Raw genomic sequence first — 14995 nt, forward strand, 5'->3', positions numbered from 1 at the left:
CAAACACTGTGCAGCTTGTGTACAAGTTCTGTACAGCTAGTCTGCTGGTGGTTTTCATGCTGGTTTAGCCAATACCAGTTTTATTCAGAGTGAAATAGTGGCATCCCCTAGCTTAAAAAATATTATACGAGAATAATGCTGCTTATAATTCTGTATTTCCCCAAATTTACAGGATTATGCTATTGTATTAGTGGAATTAGATGACTCTATAAACATATAAATGAGGAAAGGCAATCACAAAGCATCAGAAGCATTGAAGACAGGTAAGATCATTGCTTGATCCTGAGGTACTGCAGCACAGTTCTACATGCATATCGCATACACTTAAACACATTGTTTCCAGCTCCAACAGGTTTTAGATCTTCAATGCTATTAGCTGATTTCTGCCTGTGATTGTGATATAACTGGAGAGATGCAAAGGAGAAGCTACACAACATTAGTAGTGTTGCAGAGAAGCAAGGTTAAAAGTGCTGGGGAAGATGTTATCTTTTCTTAGATCCACTAATAGCTAGGGAAAACAAGATAAACCTTGAAACACTGAAGTCCTCCTTCAGCTTTGAAACTGAAATACTGATTTGAAACTCAGGGGGGTTCCTCTTTGAATATATTTTATGCCCATCATTGTGACCTTTGAAGAGAAAAATAAGAATCTGCAGATCACATGGGAAAGTTATTAAAGGAAACAGCACTGCATCAGCTACTAGGAAGAAAAATAACTGCTAGAGCTGAAATTCAAGCTATAAATGTCACTGGGGGACTCCCTTGGCAGGGCTCAGAGTGCGTGAGGCTGTACAGGAAGTTTCCTGTAGCCTCTATAAATACCTGGTCAGACAGTAATCTCTCTCTCTCTCCCCTTCAGATTTCTGCTGCATGCCTCGGATAGATGTTTCTAATCAGCTTACAAGCTTTCCTTGACCTACGCTTCATTTCCTAACTCTGATCCGACTATGGCTGTCCTCAAAGTAAAATTCACCAAAACTAAGAGGGACAAATTGGCTCAGATCTTATGGATCCTCAACTGGTTTTCTGTAGTGAGCGGGATCATTCTCTTCAGTCTTGGCCTCTTTCTGAAAATAGAGATCAAGAAGCGCAACGAAGTGATGGCAAAAGGGGATGTTAACTCTGTCCCCAACATGCTGATCTCTGTAGGGGTGATAGCATGTATCATCAACTTCCTGGGTGGCAAAATCTGCTATGACTGCTCAGATACCAACAAGTTCTCTCGATGGAAACTAGTTATGCTCCCATACATCGTGTGCACCTTCTGTTTTACCTTCTGCATCCTGGTGGGTGCTGTCATGTGCTATACCATGAGGAATGAGCTGGAAGAGTCTCTCTATCTGGGACTGAGAGATGCTATTAAGTTCTATAAGGACACAGACATACCTGGACGATGTTTCTTAAAGAAAACAGTGGATATGTTACAAATTGGTTTCCAGTGCTGTGGAAACAATGGCTTTAGAGACTGGTTTGAAATTCAGTGGGTATCTCATCGTTACCTGAATATGGCTTCCAAGGAAGTTCTGGAGTAAGTATTTACTGGTCATAACAAAAGAAATCTAAGCAAAAAACTCATTCAAGAAGGCAAAGTAGATAGTAGCTTTGACTGGACCTTAGTCTCTTAATCAAAAAACTGTAGAATGATCACTTTGCTCACAATATATGCTACCTACATGCACAATCAGAACTTGCCTTTTGCTGACTTTTTAGCAAAAGGGATGCTAAGCAAAGCAAGGATTTATCTTTCCTTTTTTAATGTGGTGAATTAGCTACCTCAAAATTTCCATTATAGTGAGCTGATACTGGAAAGAAAAAAGGGTTCTACCATCAGTACATTGTACAGTCAAGCCTAAGCACTGAAAGATCCTCCTCCTTCAAGGTATTAGGCTGCAAATCTAGTTTCAGTTCTATATGTTCACATATGAGAAACCACCAACACCATATGCACTGCATAAAAAAGGAGGAGAAAACCCCTTGAATTTTTTGGGGCAGGAAGGGGGTGGTTTTTCACATGATGTAGCAATTGTGAAATTATATGGCCAAAAAGAAGAGTCTGATTATTCTTACAATAAATAGAAAACTTAACAATATTCACAAATATTAGACAATCCAGTATATAATAATTTTTCTAAAGCTGAAAATAAGTGTTCACTGATGACAGTGTAGTAGCTATGTATGTTCTTGGGAAAGACAAACACAAAAAGCTTGACTGGCATTTTTTAAGTATCCTGTTTTGTTGAACTCAAAAATTGGTGTCAGTAAAGCCAAAGAAAGGGAGGCCAAAGATCTCACCTTCACAGCATTTGCAACTGGAAACTACCATCGAAGCAAAGCATATATACAGAGCTGCAAACATCTCGGAGGACAGGGCCTAGGAGAATATAGCCAAGAGGGCATCAACATGCGTAAGGCAGTTACCCATGGAAACAAAGCAAGCTGTAGAACAAGTGGTCTTGAGAGAGAAGTTGGAAAGCAACAGTGACAAAAAGCAAACTGACCTAAGAGGCGATTTAAATCCTGGTTCTACACTGAAAAGTGACATGACAACAAAGATGGTCCACAGGAACTCAAGAATAGTATCCTATTGTGACAATTAAAATATACAAGCTTTTATTTTTGAGACATGCAGAAACAGTAATATTTTACCCAGGGTCTTAGCCAAACTCTGGTTTCCTCTGTAGGTTCACCTGTGCTATGCCCTTACTTAGAAAATACACCATTAGGTTAATTTTTGCTCCATGTAGGGAGAAGATGCCAATGAAATGTGTGAGAGAGAAGTAACTGCACTGCAGAATTTCTTTTGCTGCATGTGAACTGGGTTAACCCCATCTTGATTGAGATGGAATGTCTTAATGCAGGAATGCAAGCTGGTGCTGTATAACCAAATTATACAGCGACTTCCAAAAATTTAGTAGTGGCTCATTTGATAGGAAATCACTGGGAGGAGAGTCCAGCTGGTTCAGAAAGGACGGAGAAGGAACCAAACATTTTCCTTGGTTTTATCTTGTACTGTACATCAGTTAGTACTTGGTAGATTAAGAGGCAAAGCATGTGAGAGCTGACATGCTGCCAGTTGGCATGTGACCTTACAGAACTGAACTTTTCACCTTCCTTCATAATCCTCTTCCTTCCCCTATCTTCTGCACCTCCATTGTCAACACCACAATGTGACAAGAAATGGGGAGTCAGTAGGAAGCAGGAGGATGAGGCAGGCTACAGCAGTACAATCCTATCATTGCTTATCATTGCTTGGGTAAAAATTGCCTTTTCGTAGTCTCAAAAGCAAGTTTTGCTTTGCAGTACTGTAATGACTTTGAATTGCAACAACAAATAGCAGTGAGTGTCTTACTCCCTCAGCTTTGCTACTGAGGTCTTCCTTCTAACAGTACCAAGATACATCATTCCTTAATTGGCACTAGTAAGAGGAAACATGATGGCAAGAAGACATCACCCAAGTCTGGAAACTGCAAATGTTGTCAGTAGGAATAAGATTCCTCCTTGTAACATGTGGCAGGAAGCAAAAAAAAATTATTAAATTGGTGGTTGGGATCAAAGAAAAGCTTAAAAGCCAGTGTAAGAGATCGCATTTTAACCATTTTAGATGCTCTACGGTATTTGGATCATGTCACTGAAATACGCAGGGCATTCTGCTGGCCCAGGGAAAAGCTTCCCTTTCACAGTGTTCCGGCCTTCCTCTCCTGCCCCTGTGAGGTTTCTTTTCTCCTCCCACATTCGAGCATTCCTGTTTGTACCTCTTTGGCTCCCATTCTTGCTTCCCTCCCAGTGAGTGGTTTTTCCTCTGGCTCTTACACAACTTGCACACTTAAGTCTGGTTTCAATGGATTATTTCAGTTCTTTTGCATTGGTTTCATTCTGTTGCCATTACCAGGAATATGATGGCCACAAAGTGAAGACCTATACTTTAAGATGGAGAGGAGTTCACGCCTAAGCCACCCCTAGGTGGGAAATGAAAGATGATCTTCCTGACTTAGGAAGATCTTTCAGAAAGGTATTTTTGACACAATGTTAAACAAAACACACCACCCCCCAAAAAAGAGAAAGGGAATAACAAAGGCTGGAGGTTATATTTAGCAGGCCTGCAGCAATAAAATGAAGGCAGTTATTCTGCTACCCCAGCACAGCCACAGATACTGAACTTCTTAGCAGCTTATGTTTCTCTTGAAGGATACCTTTAGTCCCAAAGTGCTGGAAGAGCACTGAACCACAGGGTTTCTGCTTTCTGTTCAGCTGATGAGCTTCTTGTGATGACTTCTTTGCATTTAGGTTAGATAATCTGGAGTGGAGCAGGAAAATAGGAGCTGTGAATGTTAATAAATGAGGAAAAGTTTTGGAAAATATTAAAAATTCTACTATTAGCAAGTGCGGAAAGCTGGATCTCTCAGAGAAAGTTCTTTCATGTACTCTGGCTCCTTAACAAAGGCTAAACAGATTCTCACCTGTGGGGCTACCTCAGGAAATCAGACATCTGTGATGAGCATAATAGATACATGCTTAAAGGCTACTTCCCTGAAGTGTGAGAGCATCTCTCAACAGATACTCTCCACATTATGGAAAATCTATTTCTCTGAAGAGCCTTCTGAGAATAGAAGTCCTCACAAGGGCCCACTAGCATAAGGGCAGATAATACAAGGAAAATGGATGTCAAGGATTCATTCAATGTGCCATAAACTCTTGATTAATCTGAGACTCAGTTCTCTTTCCAGCATATGCTTCTTTTGTTCTCCCTCCAATTTCTTTATCTTTCTTCTTTCCCACTTGTTTCTCTCCTGATCTTATAGGGAAGGGGAAGGAATCATTTCTAGCAATAAATATAAGCAGTTTCAAAAGTTACAGAAAGCATAGTTACAAGAAGTAAAAACTCCCTTGTGAGTCTCAAGACATGTTGAACCAGCCATTGCGCGTGGCTGCAATGATGAAGTAAATGCCAGTGGACAATTTCCAACAGTTCCTGTGGCATGTAAAGTTGTTCTTGTATTAGGTTCTCTCTTAAGGAATGCTCGTGCTGAAAATCAATCCAGAAGTGGTGAAACAGGATTTCTAGGGCCAAAACTTTCACTAGAGTTCTACCAAGTGTCCTGGGTTTACCAGGAGCCGTTTTGCTCTTTCTTAGTAACTGGTGCAAGCTCTGTGTTTTGACTTCCAGCCTGGCCAGAGAGCTGATAACACCAATTGTTTTTAATTGTTGCTAAGTAATGTTTATTCTGGCCAAGGACTTTGTGAGTCTCATGCTCTGCCGGGGACAAGGGGAGGCTGGGAGGAAGCAGAGACAGGACACCTGACCCAAACTAGCCAAAGAGGTATTCCATACCACAGCACGTCATGCCCGGGGAGGTAACTGGGAGTTACCCGGAAGGGCACACTCTCTCTTCAGGGGGGTCGAACTCGTTCGGCGGTGGTATCGTATTCTCTTGTTATTTTCTCTTATCAATATTATCATTGGTGGTAGCAGCAGTGATCTGTGTTATACCTTAGTTACTGGGCTGTTCTTATCTCAACCCGTGGGAGTTACATTCTCTCGATTCTCCTCCCCATCCCTCCAGCAGCAGGGAGGGTCAGGGGGGTGGTGAGTGGACGAGCTGTGTGGATCGGTTTAAACCACAACACCAAGATAAACAAGTTCAGAAACTGTCCTGAGTATTTTCAGCACAAATATACCCAAAAAGGCGACATCCCCCCCCCCCCCCCCCCGCCATGAAAGCTGAACCCGTATCTTGCATGCACAGTACTGAGAATGAAGTGAAATACTGTGCTGATACCACACTACAGAAACACAGGAAAGGAAAAATACAGTTTTCCCGCAGTAAAAAACTTTTTCAGTTGGAAAGATATTCCTATTTTCCATTGGAGAGGCCTACATTGCAGCATATTTGCGTTACAGCTTTTAATAAAGATCACAGACACTGTTTGCTGCTAACAGATTTGTAATGCCCAAACTTTCTGTCCCGCTGCAGCCGCCTGAAGAGCAACGTTGATGGGAAGTTCTTGGTGGATGGAGTACCCTTCAGCTGCTGCAACCCAAGCTCCCCACGGCCCTGTATCCAGTACCAGCTGACAAACAACAGCGCTCACTACAACTATGACTTCCTGACCGAGGAGCTCAATATCTGGGTGAGGGGGTGCAGAGAGGCCCTGCTGGAGTACTACACGGTCATTATGAGATCCATTGGTATTACAGCATTGCTTATTTGGTTGTTTGAGGTAAGCCTCATAAAAACTCTTGTCAGATTAATCAGTCTTCCTGATCTCTAACTACATAATAACTACTAATAACTACAGTGTAACATATGAAGAGTGCCTCAGCATCCAATAGAAAATCCAAACACACTTCAACAATGTTGAAGGATTTCTTTCAGTGCAGACAACTTCCCAGAGCAGAAGCAAATCTCACTGAAGGTAAGAACTGTTAGAATCGGTGTATATAATTCTGCATGTTTGCAGAGCTTTTTCAGTAGACTATGGCATATTCCCCTCTCCAAAGCATTTATTAGATCAGTTACAGGATGATACATACAGTGACAACTGCATGGAAATGAGGTCTGAGGACTGTTTTAAGTCAGTTTTAACAAAGAATATAAAAAACGTGAGCAGGTCTTCAGCCAAATACATTAACTTCATAGGAAAAACTCAGCATAGGTACTACTATCTCAAAGCCTCCTTTTCACATTCCATAGTCATGGAATTCACATTGGCCAGTACTTGCTAACATGGCATACCTTTTTAGATTTGAATTAGACTGCTTATTATACAATCAAAATAAGCATTTCACAGGCAAGCATATATACCTGTGAAGATGCAATCTTTCTACTGGCTGTAAACTGAATGTTGTCATCCACAGGTAAAGGACTCCACGATCGTATAGGCTAAAATATGGGTTTCTTCCCTTTTCAGTTAAATTTTCATTTTCTGATTATTGCCTTATTGCATGAATATTAGCACTGTAATTAAAATAGTTCCCAACAGTCTTCCAGCAGTGCTAGATGTGGTGGTGGTGGCAGAAACAACAGGCCTTTGGCAGCACCTTGAGAAAGCTGGGAGCTGGCTCTCTCTGCTTCGTTAAACATTGACACATGGGCACCATGATGTCAATTTCTGGAGAGCTATGGAAGTGGGGCTTTTTCCTATACTTACATTTGAGCCTCTGCTATAGGCCATCCTTCTTAATTTCAGTGCATTGGCATGTAGAACACATCTGGCTTCCACATGAATGATTGGACTCCTTGGAGGAAATACTGATTTAATCAAGGTCAGTGGAAAAAAAAAAATCCACTGAAATTAACACACTACAATCTATTCTTTTTCTTTTCCCCATGGTGACTGATAGTTCCAGTAATTGATCATCCATTCTACAGCAATTAGTTATAGTCTCTGAGGCTGCAGTGTTCCTGAGTAATTCTGGGTATTGATGTGCCAATAACATCCAAGTGGAAATGATACCTGATGAATGGAGAGAAAAAAGAATCAATCACTCTCTCCCTGGTATTTTTCTTTCTACAAAAATGCAATTAATTAGGAGAGTGGTTTGATATACTGCTGGGGTAAGGAATTTGTCTGCTTTATTCAATATCATTTATTAAGCCTGTAAATACACAAGTCAGCTGACTTAGTGTAGGACTGAGGCTGTAATTTAAACTCTTGTTTAACTATTAACTGTTTTTTACAGCTCTCTGTCCTTATTGGTGTCCGGTACCTACAAACAGCAATGAAGAATGTCCTCCTGCTAGGAGATTTGGAGGGCGAGTCAGATGGTTGGTTACTAGAAAACAGCTTTGTGGAAACTGCCAAATACAACATCAATATCATCAAGAACCTTGGCAAAGCCAACCAGATCTCCACTGTCTCAGGCATGAATGACCCCAACATTAATGTTCAAAACACAAACTGTGACAAAACCAATGTTACAACAAAATCTATCCCAGCAGCTAGCTAGGCAAGTCTTCAAAGAAACAACATCACAAGTGTAGCTTTGACATATCTGACATGTAATGTCACTGACCAGGATGCCCTGTGACTGTAACTCATCACTCACAGTACACAGGAAAAACATACTAATACAGAATAGAGGATAAGAGACCACTATTTTACTTGTTACTGTTGTGACTAATACATTGTCTGAATATCATTTTGGACTCCCTGCATATAATCAAATACAAAGAAGTTGTATCACTGGGATATTCAAAGCAGAACTACTCTTGCTTTTGAAATTGTGCAAAAGTGACAGTAAAAATTGCTTTGTCTAAACAATGTTGTTTTCTATAACAATAGAAGAAGCAAGAATTATAATGTTAGAATAAATACAAATAACGTAAATAAAGCGTGTGATGTAAAAACCTGTACTGGACTTCAAGCAAGCTGTATGATCAGAATGTCAAGTGCAGTTGCTTCCCTGCTTAGAAGTTTAGGCCTATACCTAAGTATGTTAAAAATAAAAAAGGGGCAGATGGGGTCTGTCTGCAATATTAGTCTGTAGAGGATGTTTTGCAAAAGGCATGTAAGAGGCAAGACCACTAGAAAATAGCTTTTTCCCTGACAAAGCCTCCTAACTTCCAGGAAACAGAGAAATCTGGGGCTTGGTATGGACAAAGACATTTGTATCACTGTGTTTCAATAAATCTCACTGGACACTTTTCTATAAGTTGGCATGGGGTTTTTTTTAAACCCATTCATGGTTTTGGTTTCCAAAACGCAATAAGCTTCACAGGTAGAACTGACCAGCTACACATTTTCCCCAGCCCCCAACACAGCTCATTTACTTTTATGTGAAGAGAACATGTTTCACCAGAAGTGACTAGTTATTATTTGGCAAGTTAACCTTTGTGTCTCAGCCAGCTGCCAAGGACTGCAGTGGTAGGTATCAGTCTGATCACACTTAATTGAGTGTCAGCATACATCTCACAGGGAACCGTCATTGTCTTGACTACTGCCAGGCATTACTTAGTCATTAGACTGCTCCTTCCTACCCTGTATAGGCATCCAGAGTCCCCATTGATACAGACGCACTACAGAAAAGATGCCAGCTCACTTAATAGCAGTCAGGATACAATTTACTTTTTAAAATAAATACTGTCTTTGCTTTGTTTGTGTTAGTTTCCTCAGACAATGGAAGGGCTCTCTATGTACCCAGCCTGCTTTACAGCGCCTGTCACAACAGTTTGGGTTTTCTGGAGTATTTAACACCACAGCCACTGGATCAAGGAAACAAACTCAGGTAGCAGCAGACTCCATCTTTAACTCCCTGTAATTTATAAAGACAAAGATGGCATTAGCAAGCCAAGCCTTTAAGCCAGAGCATCTGCTCAGATACAGAAATAAATACGATTTGGGGGATACATCTTATCCTAGTTGTTATTAGTGCTTAATCCAGCCAGAATTAATAACAATACATTTGTAACAACAGCAACTTCCAGAGTAAGGAACTCACCTAAGGATAAAAAAAATATCTTTTTTGTGAAGTTCTTCATTAAAAATATCCCTGAAACCTTTTAATATTCAGTTTCTGGTGAAAGCACTAGGACAGTCCCTGGTGAAATTGCAATTATGATGCTCTTCTTTTAAAGCTTTCTGCTTAACACTGAAAACCCTTGCTCTATACTGATCATAAAGAAAAAATAATAAGAAATATATAGAGCACATTTAGCATTTCATGCTTAAAAATGAACACAACTAAGCTTTCCTTAGAAGCTAGAAACCTCCCTTCTGCAAACTGTTTTGGGGGCTTTTTTTTAACTGCAATAATACAATCACACAGTTCTCTACAAGACAGGAATCATATTTAAAATCTAACAAGTCATTTGGCTCATGTGCCTTGTATCAGTTCAGGCTCTGCCTCTGGCACATGGTACTTTAGCAAAGAAACAAAAGGGGGCACAGCTCATGGAACATGGGTGAAGTCCTTCTTCATGAAGAGACCATCACTTAGATGGATGATCTTGTCCTGCCCCTGGATGTCAGTTAACTGAGGCAGACTGCCAGCAAATGTAAGTCAAATTGCTCAATGAAGTTCTGTATAAATCCAAATTGGCAAAATCAGTATTCCTGGATCATGAGCAGTATCATGAGACTGAGATACACTGGGTTTGCCACTTGTAGTGAATGTTAGCATGATTCACAGAGAAAAATGGGATGAAAAGATTGAAGTCTTTTTATCACCTGGAGTGATTACTCCTCAGGCTGCCACGGTACAGCCAGGATAACCTTCAAGTGGAAACCGTGGTACATTGGGATTACCTCTCTCCAAGTACGAGACGGTGTCTCAATTCTTGTACACAAAGAGGCTAGTATTACATTTCAGGCACTACTAAGAGACAGGAGACAGAAAGTTCCGCAGTCTGATGAAAAAGAGTGACCACAAGTCTTAACAAGTACTTGAAGTGATCATGAAATCCACAGTCCCCACTACCTGCTTTGCCACATTTCACTGAGGTTCATACACTCAAGCCTAGAAACCTCCTAAAATTAACTCTGACAGCTTCCGAGTTGACAACCTGTAATTAAACAGCCCAAACTATACCCCTTTTTTGACACTAATATCATGAACAACAGTCACAGAAATAAAAATGAAACTTAGGTCCAGCTTTAATATTTCATGTTTAACGTGATACCTGGTCTCCTCTTACTCACCATTACACAAAATAATATATATACACCCTTTGAATTTCAGCTCACTCTTTCAACGCACATTTCCTTCATACAGCTTCTTTTCCATGTCCACTTTCAATCATACAGAATGTAAGTTCAGAGAATGTAGCTAGGATTAGAAATAGCTGGGTGTGAGAGACTTTTATTGAACTGGATTTTCATTATTATCCATTTGTTTTCTGTTTCAATCCCCAAATTTAGCCCACCTGCAATATACAAACAAGTAAAAGATGTAGTGCCACAGAAATGAAACAACTTTCAGTTTTGAAGAAAGTCTCTTTGAAGATGTTGTCAAATAATACGTTAAAAAAATCCAACTAACAAACTTAGATATCGTATCACAGATATGACTAGTTTACAGTGGAGATAATTCAAGGATGTTGTTCTAGAAAATAAAGTGGATTTCAACCATAAAGCAAAACATTTAGAGTCCTCCTCTATATAGTTTTGTATATTTATACACTGCACCTTGAGATGTTCACTATGCAAGAAATAGTGCTGTGGATTCCTTCCTTCCCCCTTGTATTTTCTCCCCATTGAATGGGCTTCTTGTTCTAATATTCTTAATGACATTTTTGATATATAATTTAATCTAGCTACCTTTACCTTTTGCCTTTTCAGGAGCTGGTTCTTAAAAAAACGTTTACTAGGAGTTAAGTAGAGAGTAACATCATCAACACCCATGCTCTGTAAGTTTCAAGGTGCCCAAAGCTAGAACAAAGTAGCAAGAAAGCAATGAATGCCAGCAGCTTGGAACATCAACATTTGATGTTTCTCTGTCAATGACTTCTTGGCTGTTTGCTCAGCTCTGTAATAAAACAGAAGTATCATACAGCACATTAGACCAGCACAATAAAATATCCCTTCGTAGAGGTTAAATATCTGACAGACAATACAGCCAATTCTCCTTTGAGAAGCTACAAAACCAGAATCACTCTCAACTGATCAGTGTAAGGACATCTGAATATTAAATTCTGTACTTAAGACTTCTTTTACAAATTGAGGTAGATGCTGCAGGAATCTGCATCTGTAAAATGCTAGGACACCTTTCAAGGGGAATGTTCCCTCAAATAAGAAAAAGCATGCCACCATTACCAACTGGTTCACTGATAACACAGATCATAGGATAATTGGTGTTGATTACCAATCATTTACTAACTCTGCTCCTTTTCCATACTGATAGATGCTGCTATAATGCTCTTGTAAAATGAACTGTGAAGTGTCCATGCACCTCCAAATAAAAGTTGAATGATCTATGAGAAGTTACTTTATTTCCTGTTTTTTAAATATACATATACAAGATATTTTATTTCAAAAGCACAAGAACATTATACAAGTTTCAAATTTACATTTTTGCAATTAAAGATACCAATATGTGCATTATAAAATAACTTCTCCTGTCAGCTTGGATGGAACGGAAATCAGTGGCATAAGCATCTTGCGATCACTAAATACAGATTATACTCACAGTGAACAAAACTGCATAGTAATTTATGAAATGAAAGATGACCACGCTAGGCAGGGAATGATATGGGAGCCCATTTGCTAAATCAGTATGTGCAAACGTACAAAAAGATGCAACATTCCTCTCCCATTTCTTCAGCACAGAGAGATTTCCAGAGCTTCAAACCTGAGCTCACCTGCTCAGCCCAGCTCCTGTCCTTCTATACTACAGACAGAAAACAAAATAGAAGTGATCTCACTGCATATTCGATAACGGAATTGTTGTACCAGTGAAGTGCAAGGTAACTGAAAGTTGTTGATAAATGAATACGAAAATATCAGAGGGAAACAGTAAGAACAGTTTTGGTATCAATGAGGCATACATTTGCTAGTCTTAATCTAGTATTTTTGTTGGTAAGAAGCATTTTGATGTCTTTGGAAATCACCAGTGAATGCAAGTTTTCATGGCAACTGTTGTTCTAAATTCAGAACATATTTCAAATAGGTTTTAGAGAAGACTGACAAAATTAATGCTTGTCTTTAAAGAGTTTCATATTCAGGTTTAAAAACTGAAAGAATTAAAATAAGGAGAATGGTCTTAACTGAATACCCAAGAATACCCCAGAAACAGAATACCCCAAAAATATACCAAAGCCAACTATTTATATCACCAGGGAAGGATTATAGCAAAAGTTATAAAAACGTCTTTGAAATCAGAACAATATTTGAGTTCATTGGTATTCCATGTTTAGATGTTACGGTGCTGCTCAGTGCACTCCTACATACTCTAAGAGCTTTAAAAAACTAGAACGACGACATTGAAATCTAAATCACTACTTGTGATTCTACTATCTCCCATGCAATCAGCAGAAAAGCAAACAAAAAGAAACCATACACCACCATGCAATCAAGACATTAATTTGAAAGCCTCCCCTTGGAAGCCTTATTTAAATGACACAGAAGAACCCAAATGGCAAAAGGTGGAGAAATTTAGAGTGTTGACAACTTCAAACTGCCATGCAGAAACAGGGTTTTCTGGGAAAGCATTTTTACCCATCACATTACAAGTTCTCTCACATATATTATGGTTGAAATCCAGAAAACAGAACAACAAACATTTAGAAATGAAGCAGTCACATATCATTGAGAGAGAGCTCAATCACAATGTGCTATTCACTACTGAAGGACAAAGAAACAGACTTAGCCACCTTCCCCCTCCTCTCTTCTGCTCTAACTGGCACTGAACATGCCCCCCAAAACACATGGGTTCATTTACGTAGGCAGGGCTCCAAACAGTAGTGACAGAGGATGAAGAGTGGAAAATCCCTCCAATATGCACAAACTTATTTCTGATTCTAAACTTGCTACTTTCTGGGCCTTGATTTTAGTCTAGTCATAGCTTTGAAGGTCATCTACTTCACTGAAGTCTCTGGCTCTTGTGTAACTTGCAGAGCTACACTACAACTACCTAACAGCATTTTTATGTTGGGGTCTTGGGGAAAAAAATCTCAGAACACAGACTGTAAAAGAAGTAAAACAAAACCAACCTAGCCAAATGGTGTAGCCCTAGACCTCTTAAGATAAACAACATTAAGAGAGAACAAATTCGTTAGATAAAGTGCAGTTCTGGCAATGCAAAAAGCACAGACTTTATTTTTTGATGCAACAAGCAAGATGGTAATTTCCCCATGCACTTTCTATCCCACACTTCTTTTAAGAGTTTATTAAGGAAAACTCTTATTAAATCCCAGGTCATAGCTGGATGAAGGCTCTTTCTGTACAACTGAATGTTTGTTGCACCTGTTGCTGCAGATTACTAAAGGCCTGGCACCATTTCCACTCCAACGTTATGCCACAGACCCTGGCCTATTTAAAAGCTTTACTAAGCTTTGGAAAAGAATCTAGGGAGAAAGAAATGGAGGCTTTTCCATAGCAACACCATTCAGGTATATTCTCAAGGCATGGAAGAGACAAAAATGTGGTATGTGCCCTGAAAGAGAGCATTTGGAAAGCTTGTCCCTGTTGAAACATGTGAAACAATTACAAGTCCTCAAAAAAACTGAAATATTTCTGAACGTGGGTGTTCAGTAGTAATTGTATAACCTGGTGTTCCTTTTGGGAAAAAGAAAAAAAATAAAGCAAAACATACAATGTGAGATTTTTGTTTCAATGTGTCAGTAATACATCCAAGCTAGAGAATCCATCGTGTCTGAACTACACAATACATTTGAGAGTGTATTATTTGCTGCCACCCTCCTTTCCTTTTCCGACGCACTGCCCAAAAAATCAAGAAACTCAGAGCAGTTGCCAGTTGAATCCAAAGAAGATCTGATTTGTTTCTTGGCTCCTAGCAATCTCCTCTATGATGCAGTGTTGCTGCCATAACAGATGGAGCTTCCGGTAACGCTCCCAACATAAGTGCAGGGGATTGCCTCTTCTTCATGGAAGAAAAAAGGAGAATACCCAATAAGCATATCAGAATAGCAACTGAGAAACTGTTCCATTCACTATATAGCATTAAAACTCTTAACCATAGCTAGAATATATGAAATACTTGTATGAACACCCAATTCCAACAAGTCTCCTGGGAATGAAAAAAATTCAACATGCGACAAGCAGTGACCTGCCATTTCCAAGATGACATTTCAGCAATGGCAGTTGTACATCTAGTGATGAAAAGCATACAAAGTATTCTTGAGAAAAGTAAGGAAGTTTAATAGTACCAAAAAAGTGTGGTTTTCCATTATGAATGAGCTATTTATTACTGGAAACTACCATCACAAATTTGAAGTCAAACAAGTTCACCAGATTAAAGATATATATTACATATTTGGGTGACATGGTTTAGTGTGAGGTGTCCCTGCCCATGGCAGGGGGATTGGTACTAGGTGATCTT

At 39.5% G+C, this 14995-nt stretch overlaps 2 protein-coding genes across 3 annotated transcripts in view; one reads left to right on the forward strand and one right to left on the reverse strand.

The window, feature by feature from the left end:
• Positions 1 to 947: 947 nt before the first annotated feature.
• On the forward strand, positions 948 to 8611 carry LOC136016163 (photoreceptor outer segment membrane glycoprotein 2). The gene is made up of 3 exons (XM_065682921.1): positions 948 to 1528; positions 5973 to 6219; positions 7682 to 8611. Exons 1-3 carry the CDS (start codon positions 948 to 950, stop codon positions 7946 to 7948), a joined length of 1095 nt encoding a protein of 364 aa, XP_065538993.1. The 3' UTR covers positions 7949 to 8611.
• Positions 8612 to 10766: 2155 nt separating this feature from the next.
• UBR1 (ubiquitin protein ligase E3 component n-recognin 1) overlaps positions 10767 to 14995 on the reverse strand; it is a 68389-nt gene continuing 64160 nt past the window's right edge. For both annotated transcript variants that reach the window (XM_065682920.1, XM_065682919.1), the window contains exon 47: positions 10767 to 14536. In XM_065682920.1, coding sequence (XP_065538992.1) covers positions 14395 to 14536 — 142 coding nt within the window. In that variant the 3' untranslated portion in view covers positions 10767 to 14394. The remainder of the gene's footprint in view (positions 14537 to 14995) is intronic.

The sequence above is a fragment of the Lathamus discolor genome, chromosome 6 (genome assembly GCF_037157495.1).
Source record: "Lathamus discolor isolate bLatDis1 chromosome 6, bLatDis1.hap1, whole genome shotgun sequence".
NCBI lineage: Eukaryota > Metazoa > Chordata > Aves > Psittaciformes > Psittacidae > Lathamus > Lathamus discolor.

Excerpts from the sequence above, each read along its gene's own strand:
- LOC136016163 (XM_065682921.1), top strand. The coding sequence starts at position 948 with ATGGCTGTCCTCAAAGTAAAATTCACCAAAACTAAGAGGGACAAATTG. Across the intron at positions 1,529-5,972 it reads GCTTCCAAGGAAGTTCTGGA|CCGCCTGAAGAGCAACGTTG; the intron begins GTAAGTATTTAC and ends GTCCCGCTGCAG. Across the intron at positions 6,220-7,681 it reads TGCTTATTTGGTTGTTTGAG|CTCTCTGTCCTTATTGGTGT; the intron begins GTAAGCCTCATA and ends TGTTTTTTACAG.